Source organism: Botrytis porri (assembly GCF_014898465.1).
Source record: "Botrytis porri strain MUCL 3234 chromosome Unknown BPOR_001, whole genome shotgun sequence".
Classification (NCBI taxonomy): domain Eukaryota; kingdom Fungi; phylum Ascomycota; class Leotiomycetes; order Helotiales; family Sclerotiniaceae; genus Botrytis; species Botrytis porri.
Window position 1 is genome coordinate 1903 of NW_024066075.1, and position 23486 is coordinate 25388.

At 44.6% G+C, this 23486-nt stretch overlaps 6 protein-coding genes across 6 annotated transcripts; 3 read left to right on the forward strand and 3 right to left on the reverse strand.

Moving 5' to 3' along the window:
• Positions 1-294: 294 nt before the first annotated feature.
• Positions 295-3805, reverse strand: EAF01_000001 (uncharacterized protein). Its single transcript, XM_038908251.1, has 3 exons — positions 3612-3805; positions 2793-3519; positions 295-2622 (listed from the first exon to the last, which is right to left on the reverse strand). The coding sequence occupies exons 2-3, from the start codon at positions 3456-3458 to the stop codon at positions 610-612; spliced, it is 2679 nt and encodes an 892-aa protein (XP_038775157.1). The 5' UTR covers positions 3459-3519; positions 3612-3805; the 3' UTR covers positions 295-609.
• Positions 3806-6271: 2466 nt separating this feature from the next.
• Positions 6272-7290, forward strand: EAF01_000002 (uncharacterized protein; the record flags this gene model as incomplete). The annotated part of the gene is made up of 2 exons (XM_038908252.1): positions 6272-6421; positions 6475-7290. 2 exons carry the CDS (start codon positions 6272-6274, stop codon positions 7288-7290), a joined length of 966 nt encoding a protein of 321 aa, XP_038775158.1.
• A 1986-nt stretch (positions 7291-9276) lies between these two features.
• On the forward strand, positions 9277-17324 carry EAF01_000003 (uncharacterized protein; the record flags this gene model as incomplete). The annotated part of the gene is made up of 5 exons (XM_038908253.1): positions 9277-9323; positions 9377-9929; positions 9979-10066; positions 10121-13159; positions 13219-17324. The coding sequence occupies 5 exons, from the start codon at positions 9277-9279 to the stop codon at positions 17322-17324; spliced, it is 7833 nt and encodes a 2610-aa protein (XP_038775159.1).
• An 855-nt stretch (positions 17325-18179) lies between these two features.
• Positions 18180-19530, reverse strand: EAF01_000004 (uncharacterized protein; the record flags this gene model as incomplete). Its single annotated transcript, XM_038908254.1, has 2 exons — positions 18180-19229; positions 19279-19530. The coding sequence occupies 2 exons, from the start codon at positions 19528-19530 to the stop codon at positions 18180-18182; spliced, it is 1302 nt and encodes a 433-aa protein (XP_038775160.1).
• A 425-nt stretch (positions 19531-19955) lies between these two features.
• Positions 19956-20863, forward strand: EAF01_000005 (uncharacterized protein; the record flags this gene model as incomplete). Its single annotated transcript, XM_038908255.1, has 3 exons — positions 19956-20059; positions 20122-20467; positions 20531-20863. 3 exons carry the CDS (start codon positions 19956-19958, stop codon positions 20861-20863), a joined length of 783 nt encoding a protein of 260 aa, XP_038775161.1.
• A 1487-nt stretch (positions 20864-22350) lies between these two features.
• On the reverse strand, positions 22351-23373 carry EAF01_000006 (uncharacterized protein; the record flags this gene model as incomplete). Its single annotated transcript, XM_038908256.1, has 1 exon — positions 22351-23373. The coding sequence occupies one exon, from the start codon at positions 23371-23373 to the stop codon at positions 22351-22353; it is 1023 nt and encodes a 340-aa protein (XP_038775162.1).
• Between the last annotated feature and the right edge of the window lie 113 nt (positions 23374-23486).

Here is a 23486-nt window from a genome sequence, read left to right on the forward strand (position 1 = left end):
CTCTAATTGGTCAATTGGCGATGCCGTTCAACATTCCCATTCTCTGCCGGAGAAGGATCGGAAATGCTACGCGCTACTTCTTCTCTGATAATTCCACTCTGGAGAATCTTTAGTCAATGATTTTGGGTGTTAGTCTAGACTGGACAGTGATATTGTGCATAAATGGAGGCCATCGAATAGCTGTACCGTACACGTGAGTACCTGTGCTATGTGTATCGGAGCAAAGATTGTTCTACCTAGACCTAGGTATCCAAGAGAAGATGGAAGAAATGAAAGGGCAAATCAATAGGCACAAGATAAATAAAGGTATTAAGAGTCTGCTGAGAGAAGTAGATTTTTTATTGAAGTAGAGCGTATGCATTTAACCACAAACCAAAGCAGCGCAACGCAGTGCTCTATGATACTATCGCATCTAGATCAAACCTCGAACGCCAATCAGTCCCGACACTCGCTTACCTGGTATCCATGACGATTCAATAAAGGAAAATAATAATACCCCGCGTACCGTTCCAAATGCCAAAATTTTGTGCCAGACAAGATATTTGGTCACATCTTGTCAATCCATGATTTTGAAGAAAGTTGCAAGAAAAGCAAAAATGAAAATAATCATCAGCATCCTTCACTGTCACCGTCATCACTCATGCTACCATATCCCGCATCATTTTCCATGCCAACAACTTGTGCAGTAATGGTTAAGCATTTCTCCACCATTTCTCTCTTCAATTCCGTCTCCAAACCACTCTTCTCACCATCTATGCCACCAATCCAAATTCTGAGGTTACCAGCAAATTTCTCCAACGAAGTAGCACAGGTCGAGGCAATCAAAATGTGTTCATGCATCTTTTCAACGAGCTTATACATTGCCGTGAAACCAAGTAAAGTGAGATTGGCCGGAACAATAGAGTCAATGATTCTTGGCGCATTCTCAGGATTGGCCGGCATAGGAAAGCGTTCCAAATAAGCAAGGGCCATTGCGCAATGGATCGAAGTTCGAATGTCTGGTAAATTGGCAACAGATGTTTTGATGTTAACATTGGATGACACGGGCATCTTTTGTTGTCCTGCACCAACTGCCTTGAGAGCCATAGCGATACTTTGTCCACGTTTTTCTTTGACGAGAACCGCACGCGCAACGAGAGCACGGATTTGAGCTCCGGATCCAGGAGGTGCTGTTTGAATCGCAATCTTGATATCATCGGCAATGGTTCTGTAACTTGCAGCATCCTCGTCCTCTACCTCCAGACTCTTTGCCAAAGCTTTGTGGAGTGTGAGACTTGACCACCAAGCTGCAACAGCATCAAGAGGGCTTCGAATAGCAAAATCATCTACCACGCGGTCCATACCACAGTTTACCTTTGTGTTGCTGGTAGTAGGTAAATTCCATGCAAGATTATAAGCACGTTGTACAACGGCATCGACCAAGACATCATCGCACTTATGCTCAAGAAGGGTAGCGAGATGTTCGGGTAGTTCATCATGTTGTTCTTTGGACTGGGAAAGAACTTGCTGCATTTGTTTTGCTTCGTTCCATTTCCATCTAGCCATTTCCTGAGCAAAATTTCTAATAATCTTGGATCCAGCAAATCCAATCTTGTTGAGCTCCCATAACAAAACACGAATGTGTAATGCTTTGAGCATTAAGCGGGCTGGAGTGTCAGGAAGTGTACCAGAGGCCAATAAAGTCAATGTCAAACGGCTTTTGCTGACCTCAACATCGCCACCAGTCAGCTGTGCGTCAAGAGCGATCGTCCAGGCTTTAATTCGAGCAACCTCTTGCTCTTCGGTGGTACCAGTCAAGAAAGAATAGAGCGAAGGTCCAACAATGTTGCGACATGTGAACTTGCCAACCTTCATGCACAAAGCAACTGCCTCAAGAAAGAAATTGTGTCTTGGCACCCAGACCGTTTGAACGGCTGTAAGCCAAGCCTGCCTTCTGACTTGAATAGAAGAGGCGAGTGAAGGTGCGGCGGCTAATTTGGCAGACTTTGAACCTTTGGCATTTGGCTTAGAGCTAAACAACGAAGGTAAGAAGATGTAGAGGAGGAGACCGAGTGCGAGAGAGTATTGAAGATAATGTATAGTCTGGCTTGCTGACAAGTGATATCCCTGGAAGTTGACCTCCAACATTGAATGAAGACCACGACTTAAGGACCGAAGGAAGTGAGTAGGAAGGGCCATGAGACCACGAGCGCCAGGTGTATCAGTATCTTGCTCTGCCTCTGAGAAACCTTGCACAATCATCAGACCAGCAAGAGAGCCGACCATAAGCTTGCCAAAGTATCCTCCATTCCATGCGTTAGGACCGATTGGTTGGCGGTTCTGAGTGACGTATTGCGTGGGAACAGCAAAAGTTTCTTGACTCATTTGACCATGTAGTCTACGTATATCGTCTGGTACAGGTATCATACCTTGATCGGAGGAAGGCGAAGGACCTGGTGTGTTGAAATCTTGAGCGTATTGATATGGATTCATTGGTTGTTGCATCGGACCGAAGCCCATCGATCCAGAGACGAAGAGCTTCTCAAAAGCGTTGATGCGTGTCTTCATTTGATTATTCTCATCCTGTAGACGTGAATTACGCTTCTCTAAATGTCGAATATATTCAGTAGCCTTAGAGAGGACCTATGTAGAGAAATGATTAGCATGGCTTGAACCTTAGATGTAAAATGAAGACATAAAAATAGTGGCGTGATTTTGAGACTCGCATGACATGTTGTCCAACTGATTGTCATGTCCGCAGATATATCGACTCATATTTGCATACTGGAGACAAGAAAAAAGAAACCACTCACTGTAGCTTTGTTCAATTTATGAGCCGGAGTTAAACCTTGTAATTCGTCTCGATCATCAGCTGTCACTTCACCCCGAGCGCTCTTCTGCATTATCCGCAGACTCGGTACACTGTCCCGAAGAGCCGCAATCTTGTCGTTCAGGTTGTTGCGATATCTCCTCTCAATCATATTGTGCGCCGTCGTCTTCTTGGCAGGCGGGTGGTGTCCTCCAGACTCGTCGTCGTCCTCGTCGTCAACCTCTGCGGAGGATTTGCGTTTGCGACCCATATCTTGGGATTCGGGCGAGGAAATAGAAGTGGTCTTGGAAGTGATAGAGACTGGACTGTGTTGATTTTGATATTGTAGATGTGGTGGCATAGCAATATCGCGCAGTTTTTCTTGTTGAGCTGCAGTAAGACCACCGTTCGAGTTCATGCTATTGTACTTCGGACCTATATCTTGAAGGTCTTCTTGTTTCGGCATCGGGGGATCCCAATTCAACGGGGTCGAATATAGCCCACCGTCGTAGGGCGGGGTAGTCTCGTCCCAATTTGTTGGAAACAAAGGATCGTCGTCGAGACCTAGTGAATCTGCAAAAACGGCGGTTTGGTCAAATTCATTGGAAGATTCGAGACCGGCTGATATTCCCGATAACGTCGGGTCGAAAGAAGTGTTCTCAGATACCATGATTTGGCACGTCACCTTGGAAGGCGTCTTATTATACGATAGCTGCTTGGTTATGTGGAATCTGGGGATGTGGTGAGAAATTGGAGAAAGTGGTTTGATAATTTGGAAGGATCTGAAGATCCAATCAGATAAGACAAGGATTGGAATGCGTACCCAATGTACGAATGGAGACAAGTTTGCGAATGACTGAGATGATTGGAAGTGAATGAATGATACCTAGGAAGGGAAATGGTGTGTGTGTGGAAGGAAGGTGAAAAGATTCACAGGAGTGACAGGACCATCTGCATGTTTTTTTCCGGTGAGGAAGAATAGCATTGGGGGCATTGGGGACATTGGGATATATTGCATTATCGACCGATAAGCCGTGGTGGTCTGATTTTATCGTATGATGGGCCGTTCCGCCGGAATTTAGTCGCAGATGAGAAGAGGCTAACTATATAGGGTCAAGCGCGTACCAGTGGCACAGAAGTCAGAAAGTCAGAGAAGTTTGAAGTTTGTACAGATGGATGGATGTTGGATAAAATTTCTGGCTTCTCTTCATCAAACCTGTGCCGGGTACTCAGTAATGATACCCAGGCAGCCAAGTCTCTTGTTGTTATTGTTGTTGTTATCGTTATCGTTATTGTTATTGTTGCTTTCTTCTCCCTTCACTACAGAATCTGACTCGGATCATTTCCATGAATAGTACCTTGAACATGGCCATTTATGGGTCTTGTGCGGCGTCAATTGAACACACGCTTTTGATGGATTGAAGACAATCCGATCAACCCAATCAGCCCAGCCAGAACGGGGGTTTGAAAGATCCAGAATCCTTCATAATATTGATTCATGACGCTCCGCTAGGCCCACTGTCGTGGAGGCTTTTTCGCTTCGCTCCATGGAAGACTTGAAAGAAAAGGAGGAGAAAGGAGAAGCTTAAAGAGAGGCTCATAGAATACCGGTCTATGTACGGCAAATTACAGTGAGTCCAATCCCATCGAATACCCCAAGAACATTTCTATCAACGTAGGTGAGGAGGAGCTTGTTCGTACCAAAACGCGGGGTGAACAATTGCAAGTAACAAGTGAATAAAGAACGAACCCTAATGACTCAGTAGCTACGAGCTATACTTTTTAACTCAAAGACCTCGGAAGACCGAGGTAATTGTTTTGATTCTATCTCGATATCGTCCATGCGGTCTCTTTTCTTGTCTTGAATATGAATACTGCTGTATCGTTCGTTCAGTCAATTTCAATGACCCCCAAACGACGACCTCGAGAAGCCTACCAAGTGGAGTTACGGATCTCAATTATGTAGTTATGTAAAGCACATCGTGATCGAGCTGGAAATGTCGGATTACATTTCGGGTACACCATGTGTAACAAGCGAAGGAATTCCGTGGGATACGTGGGAAGTTTTGTGTACACATTGTCCTGAATCGGGTGTCTTTCAACCAACCATTCTACCCTAAGCGTACATGCTTTGAAGACCGTGTACGAAGTAGTTCACGCGATCAATTGAGAGATCCACAAAGAGCTGCCAGCCAGTTGCCGTATCATCTCCAACTGTCCTTCGCCAAATTAGCAAATAACTTTGGAATAGAGATTTGAGAAGCTTTCACTCAGAAAGCTCGTCGATGCAGTCAGTGTACAGTGAAAGGTCTTCCTTGAGAGAGCTTGAGCCGTATAAAGTAGTCCTTTAATGGCGATACGCTCTGAAGAGTCTTAATATGTGCGCATGTTTTCCGTATTTTCATTTTCTATTCTTAAATCTATAAGCCTCGCTATTTCTTTAGCATCGGTATCATTGACTGATTTATTTGTGTCTTGTGCATCTTTTGTATCAAGTCCAATCGCATCTTTTCAAAGGCAGTTTTCTTCTCATTATCCAACGGTTCAAAAAGAGTTAAGCCCCAGGTGATACAGCGACAATAATGTCGACAGATGTTGCTTTGCAAGATTTCTTAGCGATTGTTGACGACGAGAGAAATGTTATGATTCAACACTTGCTTCGTTAACTCGTCATACCCTTTTCTATGTATAATTCAGTAAAACCTTGAGCCGGCCATATTGGCAGATATTTTGATAACATCATTGTATTTGATTTTGAGTTAATTCGTGAGCCATGCACCAATTATTGGCTTTTTCATCTATGCAAAGACTGTATATTTTCAATTGTTACAAGCCAAATGTCAAAGATAAATCCATCAGAAGTTTTCAACTTTGTACTTTGTTATATTTTCATCATTGATGTTTGAGACTTGAGATTGAAAAACTTAAATGATAGACAGAGCCTCGGATTTCTCAATCACACACCTTCTTATGCTTATTCCGCCGCATGCCCGGTCCAACCCATTGGAATGAGTTGAGGCGGATTCTGTCGGCAAACAAAACGATTGCCGAGTCCGGTTGTTGTTAACTCCCCGAGAATAAAGTGGATTTGGTCCGCTACCAAGCAGGACATCTTCTGGTAATTCCTGAAAGTGAGATCAATCAACCATCGGCTTCCTCTTCCTCGGACATTTGATTGATAATCTGGGGGAAAACAATATAATGGCCATAGCAATGAGTGCTTGAATATGGGGTAAATTAGGATGTCATTCAGTAATTTAATCCGGCACTTCACGTCGGCATCCTCAATTCAACACGGACAATGGAGTTTCATCAACTCGTGACCCACTGATTGATGTGTTCAGTGGAGAAGATGCAAGTCTAATATACTTGACGGCATTTTCCCTGCGTACCACCTCACTCATAACTTATAAGTAGCAAGATATTCTCTCATCTCAAAGGATTCTTTACACATTATCATTCCGCCTGCCTTGAATCGCCACTATGGATTCTGCTAAGTTCTCTCAATTCAACGTTTCAGCCAAAACCTATAAGACTGTCCGAGACCATGAAATACAAGCCTACATTCTCGTACCCAAAAATATATCTCCTGGGCCCCATCCTGTGATCGTGAAAATTCACGGTGGCGGTGCGGTAAATAGTTCTCGACTGCCCCTCCAATCTACGGATACTAAACCTTAATTTAGGTAGCTGGATCAGGAGTCTACGCTCCTTGGTTTGCCCAATACCTCCTGACCCTCGCGCTTCAAGAATCCGCTATCATTATCGCCCCAAACTATAGACTCCTACCAGAATCAACTGCTCCAGAAATGATCTCCGATATTTCCGATTTCTGGACCTGGACGCGTTCATCCTCATTCCAATCTTCTCTTCCCCCTAATATCACAGCCAACCTTTCTCACACTCTCTTGTATGGCGATAGTGCAGGTGGGCATCTCGCCATGCTATCCTCACTAACAGAACCGGAAAATACCATAAAAGCATGCATAGCCGCATATCCACAATTAGATATGGAAGATGATTGGTTCTGCGAGAAATTTGAAAAACATCCTTTTGGTGTACCCATGCTTCCTACGGAGATCTTGGATAATCATTTAGAGAAGTTGGAGAAGGATCCGAGTAAACGAGAACCTGTTACCGATACAGAAGATCCGTGGGGGAGATTGCAACTTATTCTTGTGGTGATGCAGCAAGGAAGATACAAAGAAATGTTTGGGGAAGAGGATCATGTATACCCTTTTCGAGTTCTTGAAAAGATATCTAAAGATGAAGTGGAGAGAAAGATGCCTTTCCTTTGGCTATATCACGGAGAAAAGGATAGCGTTCTACCTGCTGCCGGCGTCACAAAGTTTGCTGGGAAATGGAGGGAAGCGTTTGGAGGGGAAGGATTGATGGTACATATTGAAGAGGGCGCGGATCATGGCTTTGATACTGAGGCGGACGTTGATGCGGAGTGGCTGAAGGAGGGATTGAAGAAGGTCGTGGGGGTTTGGTTGAGGTAGTGATTGAGTAGAATACATGTTTTTATCAAATCAGACTTTATAAATATACGTGAAGACTGTATAAACTCAACAAACGCGGAATCTACGTAACCGCATTGAGCGTAGTTTCAGAGCCTCACCCCACAAACTGAAATACTGGTAAGAAAGATAATTTCGAATATCTTCAATTAATTCTTATTAAATCATCAATCATTATTCTGCTCTAGAACTTGAAATACTACAATTACTCAATAATAGAAATAAAAAGACTTTTTAATCATATTCATAAAAATCAATATTGAATTATTCATGTGCTCTGAGTTTGTAATAAAAGTGGAAAAATATCGGAATTCATTTTGTCCGACTGGGGTGACTAGCAATATGCTAGGCTAAATGTGGTTAATCGGATTACGAATCTGTTGAGTTTATACGATATTGTGACCATTCTAATTGGCTCATTACATCGTAGGTATTCAAGTAAACTGTATTTGTCGCTTATTTGATTTAGTAATTAGTAAGAATTCGACTTTTCAAGAACTTTTGTAGAAATTTGACACCTGGATTAATAACAATTGTAAGGCACCTGGATTAATAACCAATTGTAATAATGCTCATCGAGTGATTGTCGCCGGTCCTACCATTGGCCAAAATGTGTATCTACACGTGACGTGGCACCAATCGATGACCCGGCGCTAGTTCCATTGATCTTCTAGACGTTTCTAATTATACCTTTGAAGTAAGTTATCTTTAAACTTTACTGGTGGGTTATTCTGTGAATCGGAGTATCACATAGCTACCATTATACACCTTGGTTTCTACTAGAAACAGAGATTTCATGCTCGAGAAGTTGTAGGCCATGAAAGCCGAGGGAATGTGCTTAGCAAATTGTTTCAACTGGAAAAAAATAAGCTTGGCACAATTCTACGCTTCGCAACCCTTCACGATCGGCACCAATAAATCAATCTCGCCAGCACTATCATCAGGAGTGGACATTCTTGAACGACTTACTGACCTTGGGAAATTGGTATATACTCTCTCGGACGTCATTTGATTGAATCATTTACCAAAATACGAGAGGGATGTCTGTTGGTATCCCAGGGTGAGGCACACTCCGCCACCGAGCAAAAATGCAATTAAGTATGGGCGAAGCAAAGCCACTTGTTTGTTATCGAGTATTCCCCACACTGTCACTGCCTCGAGTTCGCATGCAATCATTGCGGTGATCTATTATTGAAGTTCTTGGGGCGGTTTAGATCACTGAATAAGTAAGTTACGATAGGGTTAGACATATTCGCCTTACAACAGCGTTAATATTCCCATTCGTTTTCCATTCGTCTAAATCATCCTTCTACTCCATTTTTACTTTTTTGGAACTCGATAAGCATCGAATCACTTCATTAATTGATTCTCCTCTGGTAGTTTCGACAGATATGAAGTCGTGGAATCTCTAGAGGAAGGTCGTGGCCATATGACTTTGAGACTTAGTAAGTTTCGTGCGAAACCGTGCCTTCTAGTAAAATCGACGCACAGAACAACCCCAACCCTATCACGATGTGCACTTGTCCAATGACTATTGTCATTTTAGTTTTAGCCTTTGGAAAAATATTCATCTTTCTCAATGCCGGTACCTGTCATTGTTAGAGCTTGCGTTACAGTTGCCTTCAACACTTGTCCAAGTTGGGGCAGTCATTCCAAATTGAGTAGATTTCGGTGCCCTGATCGTCGTTTAGGAAACCACTCATTCGGTGTTTCCTTCAATCTCACGATACTGCTAGAGGCATGGCAGCCTTACTATGCACCTGTCTTCTATTCTAGTCTCATCTACTTTTCATCAACCTTAAACATCTTCGATATTAACAATTGCTGTTGTTGACGACGCCGGCGCCGAACATGAGCTCGCGTTGATAGCTAGTAGCATAATGTTCACTCATGATTTTCTATTCTTGAATTTACACTCATAGATTGGGTTTCTAACATTTTAATAATTTCTTTTGACACTGTGGCGTAATGGCTATATCGGATACGATTCAGACGCTGTCTGCTGCTTTCTCATTGTTAGTCCATCAACCTCAAGTATTTTTGATCATTTTACTAACAATCACTAAAGTGGTATTCTTCTGCAGGCAGCGACAGGCGCATTACTTATATATGCTAGGGGTCATGGTTCAAATATCTTCAAGGACGGCCGGAGGCTGGTCCTCGTTCTGTTCTTGTTATTTTCTGTACTATGGGCACAGATTGGATTTTTAGAACTCTTAATGCCGACGACGGGTACCGGAATTTGTCAGGTTGGGTTAATATTTACAACGGCCTTCGATCAGTTGGCAAGGGTGGCACTCGAACAGTTTTTGTTGTGGTCGATTGGGCATGGAATGAAGATCACCGCCATTCGAGCTATCTTGCAAGGACTGTTGGCTGCCAGATTGATTGTGGGAGGCGTTTTGGTCGGAATCACTCGTCCTCAGTTTTCACCTACATGTGTCGCCGAAACTTCGATAATACCAGTGGCAATTGTAGTTCTAGTCATGGACATCATCATTGTTGGAGCTTTACTCGTCCAGGCTGGCTCTTTGGGGATGTTTTGGGATCGACGTGAAGACCGAAAAGTTCAGAGTCGAGCTCTATTGCTGGTCATTGCAGGCTTCACGATTTGGACTGCAGTATGTGCTTAGAAAGTTCTTCCGTCACCGTTACTGACACGAATCCTAGACCAGTGTACCCATGATTCTGGGAATACCTAGCATTATTCTGATCGTGCGTACTGTCGTACCAGCAAATGGCCTCCTTGTGCTCGTTGGTAGGTGTTAATCATCTATGGTTGTCGTTGTGTACTAATATTAATATCTTGTAGGCATAGTTACCATATTCTCGGTGGCATTGTTGTCTCCGAAGCAAGAGGATTCTGTAACCGCCGGTGCAAAATCTCCATTCTCTACTAGCCCGATGGCATCATCTCGGGGCATATTCCAGAATGGTATAGGAGCTGAAGGATCCCCAATAATTAGTCGTACTGGCACTAAGAATCAACTTTTTGTAGTCAATCCTTCCTCAACGACACCTCAAAGAGATGTACGGGGCTTTACGAAACTTGCCGACGATGGAGATTCAGGGGCAACGCAAGTTCCAGGTGGTGTATTCCCCGCCGTGTTCGCTGCATCATCGCTGTCTTCGGATCAAGCAGCATCTACATCGGCGTCCTCTAAACGCCCGAAAGTATCCGTTCGAGGTCTTGCTATCTCGAAGCCTATAGTTAGTGATGAAACGAATCCCGATACACCTTTTGCAAAGATAGCTACGATTGATCTTAAGACTGCCGTAATGAACGATCGCGAACGAAGAGAAATGAACAGTAAAAAGTCTCCATTCAATACTCCAAGAGCAGTTCCTCTACGGCCAAGAATTTCACCTGAAGAAATGTTGAATAAAGCCAATGAATCTGCAAGGAAAGGACCATCATACCAACCTAAAGAGTGGACGGCGGATTCTGGAGTTTCCACTTCTGCATTACTTTCTCCTGCACAGGAAGTGCGACGTCGGTCACCACGAGGAATTACTAATTTAGAAACCTTGGAAGAGAAGCAGACTTATAGACCTGACGTCGGATTACCATCTATGCCTAGAGCTCAGAATTCAATGCCACGCCGACAGAATGCTGTAGCTCAACCAGAAACGGTTATGTTAATGAATGATATCATTTATGATAACCCCACAATAGTACAATCTATTATCAGTAGAACCCCTGGACATTCCAAACAAAAGTCCTTGCAGGAGCTTTCACCCTTGACTCCTTATACTTCGACATTTAGACCTCGGGAGTCTGTAATTGACAGAGCGAGACCTATTCCCAGGCACAAGAATACTGGCATGTTTGGAAGTGAGCCCTTGCCCGGCCACAGGCGTACCAAATCAGGCTCTTCAATCTTTAGCAGGAAATCTTTCTTCAATATTCCAGATGATGCACCAGAGCTGCCTCCACTTCCAACAAAGCCACATCCAGTGTATACTGCTGCCGAACTGAAGAAAATTTTACCTAATGATACTAAGAGTATGACGCTTAACGAAAAGATAGAGTTCTTATTCCCAGCTCCGCCAGAAGTCGGTTTGCTCAACAATCGCCGATCGTCCGTTCCAGATCTTCCCAGCATGGCTAGTCAATCAGCTATTGAGAATGAGATAGACTTCCAAAATAACCCCGTTTCAAAACGAACGACGATCATCGCAGCAATTAGTCCACAGGTTTATCCAACACAAGGTTCGACAGAAGCAAACCTCAATCGCGAAACGTATCGTTCAAATGCAGTAGGAAGTCCGTCAAAAACGTTGGTGCCAAGTCGAATTTATAGCGACGCAAGTATTCTCAAGTCGGAGGGCGAAACAGTCCCAACTAGCTCTCATAATGAGAACGCCCAAGCGTCGACTCCTTTGGATGAAGATTATTTGAGCGAGACTAGTCCATCGATTGCATCTGACACGTATAGAAATTCTTCATATTCTGCATATTCGCCACTGAGAAGTCAAAGGTTTACACCTGATGTTGAGACACTGGAACGAATGTCGGCGATTGCGGTAGAGGATGAAGGAGATGAAGGAGAGGTCATGGTTGTCATGATGAATTCTGCTGAACATCGAAGATCTATAGCCGAATCAGCGGTGAGTGACAGGGAATCCTTCATTTTCGATATTAATGGTTTGCCCATTGAAGCAACTCACACGCTCCCAACATGGCATCGACGTATCGGTGACGAACTGCCTGCATTTTCTGATCGAAGATCAAAACATGGATCCCGAAAAATATCGCCTCCTACTGCTTTACAGTTGGAGCCACCACGTGGGAGAGCATCTCCAATTCTCATCCGTAAAGTAGAATCATCTCCACTTTTAGATTCACCAGGAAGGGCACTTCAAGAGATTCAAGATCAATTGAATCGCATTGAAGAACCAAGACGTCCATCACTGGGATCGATTCTACGTCGCATGCCGGCTACAAAAGAGCTCCAAGACCTTGGCTACGATGAGGGTATGGAGAGATTACGATTACTTGAAAATCTCGAGAGGGAAATGGGTGAGCAAGAGAACGATTGGCAACAGATGCATCAGAATTTCAGTCCTGACTCTGATTCCTCAATTGGTTCTCTAGCTACCCCAGAATTCCAAGAGACCCCCGAATTTAGAAGATCGACCATGGAGACAGCTGATCCGAAGAGGTTATCATTAGGGTTACGCCGCACTTCATCTCGAGTCATACGTCAACGGATGAGAGAGAATATGGCTGGATCATCCGCGGAAGATGAGATCATGTCTTCCCAGGTCCAAGAGAATCCTAGTTTGGGTGACTGGCAGCAGCGCTTAGCTAATGCCCAGATTTCTTACATGGAGAACGCACCAGCAGTCTCTCATTCTCGAAGCAGCAGTATAAATTTCTTGTCGGTGTCCAAAGCACCAATGGGAAGCCCTGCTCCAGTCGAGACCGAGCCAGAGACCGAGTCGGAAAGCGAATATGAAGAAAGCGAGGAAGAATTTATGGATGATGAACTGCCAGTGACTTCGCCATATCACCCAAATTTGTTGTGGCAGCCAGAACTTAACTCACCAAAATTAGACGCCTCGTCACTTTGGAGCTCTGTTCATGAGAAGGCCTCCCTGGAACCCAGTCAATCTCCTGAGCTTCCAGCAAAGAACTTACGTCCCGTACAGCGAAGATGCGATGTTGAAATGGTACTCAGTAGCAGCAATCTATGGTCAAAATCGTCTTTGAACATGCAACCTAGCAGTGATGTAGCACAAGAATTGTGGCGATCGACGCCAGTCCAAGCAATTACTGTCAAAGCTCGCCCGGTAACCCAAAGACCCCCTAGAAGATCCAGGCGTATCACGCTTTTGGCAGACATTGGTATGTGATTGTTGATATTCTGTTACTAAATATACGGATACACAGCTAACAATAAATAGTCGAAAACCCTGAGCCTCTCCCTAACAAACGCGATACATTGGGCATATTTCAATTTCCATGGGGCGAGCGATCTGACGCAGCGATACCACAGCAAACCTACAATCCATCGTTCCAGGCTGGACCACCATTAAACGCGATGCTCGACTCGAGGTCGCGTCAATTGGAATCCGATGGACTGGCATATTCATCCACATCATTCTTTGATTACGACGAGGAAGAGGAATTTGACTCCGAGATGGAAACTGAAAGCGATGATGATTTCGACGAGACGACTTTGTGGGAAATTGCAAGCATGCTCAAGACTACTGACCTTCCATCAAAGGATAGCTTATTACCACCACCAAAGTCTTCCCAAAATATCGTTGATGATTACGATGATTATGAGATGAGCTCTGAGACTGATTTTAGCTCTGAGAATGATGATTATGAGGAGTTCAATAATGAGTTTTATGGAGACTACAACGAGGCTAGAAACTCAACCATCATATTTTCTCAGGATGATATTTTGAACACCGAGGATATGGTTATTTCTAACGTGACATCACCACTCGTCGTATTGGATGAACAGAGCTCCCAAGATTTGTTCGAATTTTCAGGTGATTCTTCCAGGTCTCTAGTTGAAGACTCGCTACTTTGGGATCACACCCCGTCACCAAGTACCAAGGGATTCGAGTATAGTTTACCTCAGCCAACTTCGGATGTCTGGCAATCATATATCCCATCATCGCAAGACACGATCCGAACAAAATCTCAACCGTCGCTTTCAGTACCTAAAATTTCGATCCACGGCCTTTGGAATGAGGAGGACAGTGATGTTCCTGAGGAACTAGGGTCAGACATGGAGATTTCTGAGGAACTAGAGTCAGACATGGAAATTTGCTTCGAAATTCAATCGCCGCCTACCATTTTCACGAGTTTCATGTGGACTCCTCCAGCGGTTTCTTTTGAAGTTCCAAGTTATGGTTTATTCTCCATTGAATCCAAGCGTCAAGATTTCCGCACAACTACACAAACACCGGCTGCAATTGACATCAAGAAGGTCCATAGGGTGAACTCATCTGCACTGTCCGCCCTCTCTTCCGATGAGTTGTGGTCAATCAAAGAATTTGTGCCACGCACAGGCGAGAACTGGATGTTAATGAGTACTGTTAAACCAGCTTCATTGACAGTTGCTGCTAGTCGCTCTTTCATGTGGACTCCAAATACGGTTGCTACTGGTGAGATCATCGAAGGTCTATTCCAAGCAAGATCATCTCGTACCAATTATCGCACGACCGAGCTAGAGCCAGCCGCATTAGTCTTGACATCCAGAGTAAGAAGTGTATCTGGAACCCTCCAAAATCTATCATCCAATAAGCTTTGGCGTCGACCATGCCTATTACACCTAAAACGTGATCATGATTGGATTTCAGAATCTTCCATTCGACCAGTTAGTCCGTCGATAGCATCCGAGACAAGTTCTGGAAGATCTTCACCTGATATTTCAGATGCATCTTCTATCGCTTCAACTAGTACTAAAGCATCGTCACTCTTCTCTCTCGCTTCCGTTTCATTGGCTTCAGTTTCCATGCGAAGAACTCTCTCAGCCAAAAAGAAGGATGAAGTTATCCCACCACCGCCACCTCCTGCTGACCCAAGCAAGTATCAATCCAAGCTACCTGTTCGTCAAGTTTCTCTGAAACCAACTCCGAGATCTCCTCCAAAAGCTGCACCATCAGTACTGCTCAGACAGTTGAAAGTTTTGTCCTCAAGAGATATATTCGAGGCACGAATTCCTCCCAACTCAGAAAAGCCTCAGTTGCCGAAATTCCGTAGATCTGTGGTGCCAATGAAACCAGTCAAACCAGCTCACCGAGCTATTAGACATCAATACAGATCTACCGTTGCTTTCCGTGCCAATTGGGAGGATGCGTTGAACGAAGCTATCATTGCAGGATTAACCAGGTCTAAGACAACACCTGCTGAATGGGATCTTTCTCTAAACGAGGCTATAACTCTCGGAACACCACCAACTATCGAAGAACCCCAGCCATCTCTGAATCTCTTAGAATTAGACCTCATTGATCCCATTGCAGAAAATACCACCGGACCAACCTACTCCGCTATCTATAATCCGGCAATCCTCCACCCCGTTTTCTTCACCGAAACTCTCGTCTCAGATGTGAACAATATTCATCCCGCGGCTGTTGGACACACGAAACTCCTATGTCTTACAGCTAGTGTTAATGATTGGGATCGTGCATTGGGAAAAATTGTGCAAACAGATACGACTCGTGTGCAACGTCCAACGGTGTTTGCTTTTATGTGGAAAGATGCGCTAAAGGAGGCTATTGCTGCGGGTATTCCGAAGGAACTAGAAAGGTCTGATGTTGTTCAGCTTCAGAGAGATACGGTGGTGATGACTGAAAACGTTTTTGATTCTAGCTACAACGTTTCGTCTCTTCATCCAGTCTTCTTCTCTGATACTCTCGTTTCGACTACAATGGATATTCACCCTGCTTGCATCGGACATTGCATCATCACAAGTTCTCATTCAATGTCCGAGTCTCGTCTCTGGGTCCCAAAATTAGCAAGCATGACGTCAGTCGTAGATAGTGGGCTATGGACCGAACTATCGAACTTTGTTTGCGAAACTCGGCCACAATTTGAGACGTTAACACTCGACCATTCTCGGAGAATTATTGCGCAACATGATCTCGAATTGTCTACGCTGGAATCTTATGAGCTTTGGCAACCATCTTCAGTTTCACTCATATCAAGAAGTTGGTTACATACTTCGAGCAAGCCTAAGACCACCCGCAATCTCCTATTCCAGAAGCCTGTCGTTGATGTCATCAACCAGAGTGATGCCTTGATGTGGGAATTATTGGCAGGAACCGTCAAGTATATTCCAGATATGTTTACAAACTTGAAGCACGATCATCTTCAGAGACCTTCAGGTGTTCATTCTTCACTTCTTCCGTCTCTGGAATCTAAAGAACTTTATACGGTGTCGGGAAAAAGTGAGCCTGAGATTCACTGGCTACGTACATCCATTGCGTCACCCGTCGTCGCGCAAAACATCTTTGAGATGTGGACCGCCAATGGATTATCTACTCCGGACTTGTTTTCATGCATAATGTATGAACCAGTCAAGAAAATATCTGCTACTCGTTCATCCGTTCTCCCACGCCTAGAGTCCTCGGAGCTTTTCACACCTAAGGATAAGTCACAGCCGGAGATTGATTGGCTTCGTGCATCTTCTGCGCAGCTCGTGATCGAAGAATCGGTTGCAGAAGCAATAGTTGACGACGAAACAACACCTGCTAGAGAGCCCACATTTGAGGACTTAATGGCTGATGTGGAGACTCTTACCGAAGAAGAGATTGCCGAGCTACTAGCTGCAGATGAATTTATGACAGAAGAGGACTTGGTTGATATCTCTACCGCAGACGAGCCTTTGATCGATGCTGAATCGAACTTACTTGAGCTTGAGATAATGGATATGCTCGAGTTAGAGTCTGCACCTTCTGAAGAGCTACCAGAGCTAGATGAGCCTTCATCGCGAGTCGAAAAGTTGTGGACTCCATCCCCACAGATTGCAACGGAAGTATCCACAGGAACATGGAAAGTAACCCCAGTGGCTGCAATCGCTCGTCCAGATATCTTTATTAAGAGCAATGAATCGCACCCTCAGCAGTCGTCAACCTCCTTTCATGCTCATATCGCAAGACTCGAGTCATTACAGCTATTCACACAGAGCTTCGTTTCCAAAAATGAAATTGACTGGCTTCACACCTCCTGCTTGTCTGACACCTCAAGTTCGAATCCAGTATGGACTCCAAGTCCTACTGAGACCTCAGCCGATTCAGTCCCATCCCCTGTGCTCATCAATGCAAAGACTTGGATGCCCAGGCCATCACCCATAACACAGGTCTCTATGGGAGCCATGTGGATGCCATCCATAACACAAATCCAAATTGAGCTCCCTATGTTCTCCAAACAATATAGTTCACCCTTGATCCGAAAGAGCAGACAGGAACTCGAGAAGAAAATCGAAAGCACCGAATTATGGACAGATGAGAAAAGCACTCCGGAAAGCCCTAAACACTGGTTGTTGGGCTGAACAACAATAAAACGGAATATCACTAAACGATCATTGTATATTAAGTATGTCTGATGAATTATGTATACTATAATTTGTGCATTTTGGGTTGCCTCTATTGAATATCCATGAAAGGGAGAATAAAATCGGGGGATACAGGTCGGGACGGTGCATATTGCATTTGGCGTAAGAAAGGATGATACCCGCCAATCATGTATATAGTTTGTTCACGAGTCATTTCTGGCTTTTCTCTGTAACATTGTTCAATATACGCACGTTACTTTGATGCTATTCTGCTCCGCTCTTGTGTGTAACAATCCTCCTCACGTTTAGCTTCGCAACGTTACCTAAATGCCCTGGTGAGAATGAATATACGTGAGACTCGAGTCGTAGGTGCCTTTTTCGGCGTAGTTCTATTAAAGAATGAGCAACAGATGCGTGTCCTTTGCATTGCAAATTGAGCATCGAACCCCTTATTTGGTAAGGTGCGGAGCAGGTGTAAAGAATTCCTGTATTTCAGACACACAGTATCGCACTTTGCAAAATTCTGGACAGTTTAACATGGCTGTCAGAATATCGTTTCGTGTTGAAAGTAACTACATCCTGCAGCAATTCGATTTTTGCTTGTTTTAAGAATCGATAGGTTCTCAAATCTGGAGGACAATTGACGGGCACGTGGTCAAGGTCATGTTATGTAAGCAACCTTATCTCAGATACACCAGCGACGCTGAGTTTGTTCAAATCCGGTTTATATTATGAGCCCCCGACACGTTTTATATAAGAGAATACTAGATACATTTTCCGCAATTAAAGTTTGCCCCAAGAAATCCGTAAAGAAAAATCGCTCAAGTCGCCGCCAAAAACTCATCAACAAGCTTATGCTTTGGTGAGTGAGGTGCCTTCTAAGAATCGCCACAGATCATTACAACAATCTTCTAAACTCTTCTCCGTCTTCCACATCAACTCCTCTTCCGCCTTGTTCGCTAGTGCCACACACTTGCCGACGTCTCCTCCTCTCCTGCCTACAATCTTGGTAGGGATCTTTGTCTGAGTGGCCTTCTCCATTGCGTTCACCACGTCAAGAACCGAATATCCTTGACCAGTACCGAGGTTATAGACCTTGAAGCCACCACTTGGTCTGTTGCTGATAGCTGCCAAATGACCGCGCGCAAGATCGGTAACGTGGATATAATCTCTTACAGCTGTACCGTCGTGAGTGTCATAATCATCACCATACACGTTCAGGGCAGGCAAAGCCCCCGTGAGCACGCGTAAGACCACAGGCATCAGATTCGACGCGGCAACCCGAGGGTCCTCTCCCAGCAAGCCTGATTCATCGCATCCGATCGGGTTGAAGTAACGCAGTGCAGTGATCTCCCAATCGGGATCGGAATTGGCGAGATCGCTCAGGATTGCTTCGCACATCCATTTGGTGCGTCCGTAGGGGTTTGTGAGACCCGAGCATCCTGACCCCACCACATATTCTTCGCGAAGTGGCACCCCAGTATCCGCAACTGTTCCATAAACTGTTGCAGAGGAACTGAACACCATCTTCTTGATCCCAAATTCCTGCAGCAGAGTGCAGAAATCGACTAGGCCGCCAACATTGTTTGAATAATATTTGAGGGGTTGTCGTATACTTTCTTCGACGGCCTTGTATGCGGCGAAGTGTATGACGCCGGAGATACTCGATCTTTGACCATTGCAAAGAGTGACCGAACTCGAATCGAAGCTCATTACGCCTGGATAGTCATATTGTTCCAGTATCGTTGTCATTTTGTTCATGTCCCTGAAGTCCGCATCGTGAAATTTGAGTAACGGTCGGTGTACATTTTTGCGCTGAGCACTGTAATGCTGATCGACCATCAACTGGAGTTTTTCGAATACAGTTAAAAACGAATTGCTGAGATTGTCGATGATAGCCACCTAAAAAGTTGTTAGCGAAACCCCCAAAAATTGTGGGTGATATCATTACATTGTATCCAGCTTTGGCTAGTTCCCACACTGTGTGACTACCAATGAACCCTAAACCACCGACGACCAGTATCCATTGATCGTTAACTGCATTTCTAACTGCGTTTCTAACTGCGAAATCGATATCATTGACGTCGAATAATAAGGATTTTTCTGTTAAAGGAGTGTTGAGAGCACTGTCTTCGTTATCAAAAGAGAGTAGTTCAGGTGTGGAAGCACCCGAATTTGTGGAAGAATTTGTTGAGCCAGGCATATTATCGGTAGAATCCCTGCAGAATTTAGTTAACGAGGTATTTGAATGCGTTGGTTCCAAGGCTCAAGAAGTCTTCATATTATACCTTTTTCACACTGGCCTGGACCTCTCAGCTAACGCTCGTATATAATTATAGTTACAACACAATACTCGCCTGTATTGCAGCCGCGCACTACTACCAAGACCTTACGGGATTACTTTGCGTGCCATATTGGGCCACACTTGGTTTCAAGACTGCTGAAGTGCAATTTCAAAAGCAAGTCCCTCGTCCGAGTCAGCCGCTACAAACTTTCGATATAGAGGCTTGAGGCTACCTTCCTTGCTAGGGGACTTTTTGCGAAATCTTCAGAATATCTTGAAAGGGAAGTTAGGTTGCAGCAGCCTAATCCTGTAAATTTATTTCATCATTGCGTACTTGATTGACGATGTTCTTCAAGAAGAAGACCTCAGTGGTACCTACCAAATCGAAGGTTCTCGTCCCTCTCTACATTTACCCTTCCCCTGGTGCGTGGGGACGGTTAATTCAAAGGCAAGTCGGGGAGAGCGACGGCATGTTTGGAACTATTGATCCTGGGGCTGACTGAACAACAGCATTTCTACGTATCCGGGTCTTGAATTCATCATCGTGGTTAATCCTCACAATGGCCCTGGACAATCACTCGATAGTAACTACCGAAGAGAAATCCAACAATTAAACTCATATCCTAACGTTACGGTTGTCGGCTATGTCTCTACTGCATATGCAACCAGGCAATATCCCGACATTCTAGAAGATGTCAAAACTTACGCCGCTTGGAGGCTCGAAGATGATGGGCTCGGCGTTCGAGGCATATTTTTCGATGAAACACCGAACCAATGGTCCGCCTCGAACGAAGCATTTCTAGCAAACATTAACGCTGCAGTAAAAGGCAGTTCTGGTCTAGGAGCAGAGCCTCTTGTGCGTGCATTTCCCAATATACTCTAGTACTAGTACTAATACTGACTGATCGTTACCGAATAGGTCATTCACAATCCAGGAACCGTTCCTCACAAGAAACTAAGATCTGGACAATGCTTACCGGATATCAATGTGGTGTTTGAAGCAACTCACCAGACGTATCGGGAGAATGCTTGCGAGAAAGCCCTCACGGAACTTAAAATGGACCCAGGACGTTTGGCGTGCTTGATGCACTCTGTGCCGGAATCTTTGATGTCCACACATTCCGCCGTTGCATCCGAGACTCAAAAGCTGAGGTCGATTGTGGGGACATTATATATCACTAGTCAGGCAACAGAACTCTACACTGGCTTGGGGGATCAATGGGAAAATTTCATCAGAGCTGTTAGCTCCTAAGGACCTAGAACAAGAATCTCATTTTATCTTACTTTTTTGGTGGAGCGTGGGAATTGTTTTGGTAACCAACTTTTGGGCTCAATTGTCATGTTTTGATATCGGACTACACGGAAGCACTGGGAAGCATTAGCAAGTATGGTGAAACAAACCAACAATACGGGTTTTAGTCTCTTGGCAAACTTATTGCAAATTATTGTATCTACCAGAATCCTGAATTTTATGTGGTATTTTGGAGGCTAATTCCGGAGAATATTTTTCCACCGTCTACGCGATCAGATAGCAACCCCTGGACCCTGAGTCTTCTGCGCGTTTGGAAACAATCATCCTAGAGGGATGAGCACGGCTTCTTCAGCGATAATCGTGGAATATGGCACAATGGGTATAGAAAATTGCGACCGGGCCTTCTACCCGATTCAGTGATTTCTCCAAGTTTCCACAAAATGGTTGCATCATCGATAAATCAATGTCAACAAAGCGAAGCGAGATTGATGAGAAAGAGAAAATTTCCTAATTACCGTTTCATCTCGCCACCCCCAAAAGTAAGGTCGAACGGCTAGATCAGGAACCCAGCTAAATCGTTGTATTCGACCTACAGCGATTCTGTAAGTCTTACCCCCCTATCGTGTCAGGGTGTCTTTGGGTACCCCGCAATCGGAGGGTCCCCTTGTATTTTTTTTTCGTGGTAGCTCGACAGGGTCCAAAATAATACGCCCAATATGCTGGTCAGATTAAAGTTGCATCCTTTATGCCATTATTATCCACTTTCGTCTAATCTTATTTAGCGTACTACTACCCAATACTCACCTAGAGTAGGAAGGTTCCTTCCCTCTTCAGCAGTTGATACCACCGCGGAGATAAATTGGGAGCCGCAAAGGGTATCATTTGATCGATAGGGCTTATGCACATCATTCATCCCAAAGTTGTGTCTCTGGATGTACATTAGGCAGTTGGGATTTTGGATCCAAAATGGAAGCTCTAACTTGGGTCGGAATCCTCCAGGTGAGGAAAAACCTGCTCGATTATGGTACATTGCTTGCTGATGGTGAAATATCGCCCGCTGCCACACCAATCCTAGTCATCATCTGCAGACGGACTTTCCATGTGTCATAATTTGGAGATTTTCGTAGGGATCCCCACACGCTCCCTTGTATTTTTCACAGTCCCTTGTTTTTTTTCTAGACGCTCGAGTGATGATGTAAAGGGTGAGACTTTGTTCGCATAGGTATCTTAATCGTCTAGAGTGTTTATTCCTACTCCACTATGTTTCCTTATGCCGTGCAATTTCTGCCACCTGTTTGGAAACGACTAAATTTTCAAGTCGACATGCTTAACTTAAGCATGCGTAGGATTAAAATAGCTACAAGCATGCATGTGTAAAGCTTCATTGGTACACGATGTTTATCAACCACATCGTATTCTTTTCGGGCTAAAATATTACATTCCACTTAAAATCCACCTCCCTGTATTTGTGCAACGCCAAGCACCTTCTAGCAGGACTCTACCCAATCATCCAGCTCCATCTTTTTGATGACGGTAAAAAAGCCATCCGCCTGGATGCCAGAGCCATCACACACTTTTGTTTTTTCCGCCGAACTAACCTTTGGTGCATCCTTGGGGTATTCGATATTGAATACGGGCTTACCATTGTCAATGAATGCCTGCCATGTGTCACACTCCTGGTACTGCACGCACTGCTCGTTGACAGCAAACTGCACATAGTCCAATACGCGATCGATGATCTCGCCAGCATTCTTCAGGCCAATCCCTAAACCCCGTGTGTGGGCCTCAGCCGACAACCACTGCATATAATCAATAGAGTCAGCCTCTGTTAGTTTGAGCCCGTTGTCATTCGAATAGCCATCGACGTTGTCGGGATCGACCGCATCGCACGATTGATTGACCGCCATATCCAAGCGTGATTGCATGATGGCGCGCACATTGGGGGAGGAAGTGTTCGCCCAATATTCGTTGGGCCAGTCAGGAAGCACCTTGCCATAATCGGAAGGAAGGAAGCGACTTGTGTCGGGACGGAAGTTCTCGATGGTGCCGGCTGAGAAATAACAAATTACTTTGTGGGATCGCGAACGTAAGGTACTGATGATTGAGGGGGTGGTGTTTGCAGAAAGGAAGAGGTCGATGTCATAGATTGTTATGTTCGGATAGATGTTGGCGGGATCGAGTGGCGTGAGCAACTCGATGTTCCAGGTATTGGAAGCGTTAAGATTCGGTGTCCAAAATGATCCGTTTGTAGGAGGGAGAGGGTTTGATGGTGAGGTGGTAGGAGTGGGTTCTGAGGGGGAGGAATCGTGATGTCGTAGACCGAATGTCAGGCCCAGGGCCAAGGCTATGGCCAGAAGAAAGAGGAATATTAAACCAAGAATAATGTTACATTTCCTGGTGAAAATCTTGTGTGGATTAACAGGTTTCTGTTCTTTGGAAGCCATGAGTGGTGTGTTCACGGCGATCTCGCCGCTCGTGAGAGGTGATTTGAATACTCCTCCAGACGACATATCGTTTTCTGGCAGTAATCCGATTCGACAGTACAGCCGTCGAGGCAGCTCAAATATCCCTGATAATGTAGTGAGAGCCTCGGAGAAAAAATCTCTATTTGGGACCCTGGAAA

Bases quoted from the DNA above. Each gene is read 5' to 3' on its own strand.
- EAF01_000001 (XM_038908251.1), bottom strand. From the start codon at position 3,458: ATGGTATCTGAGAACACTTCTTTCGACCCGACGTTATCGGGAATATCA. The intron at 2,623-2,792 runs GTGAGTGGTTTC...TTCTCTACATAG, and splicing joins ATAAATTGAACAAAGCTACA to GTCCTCTCTAAGGCTACTGA.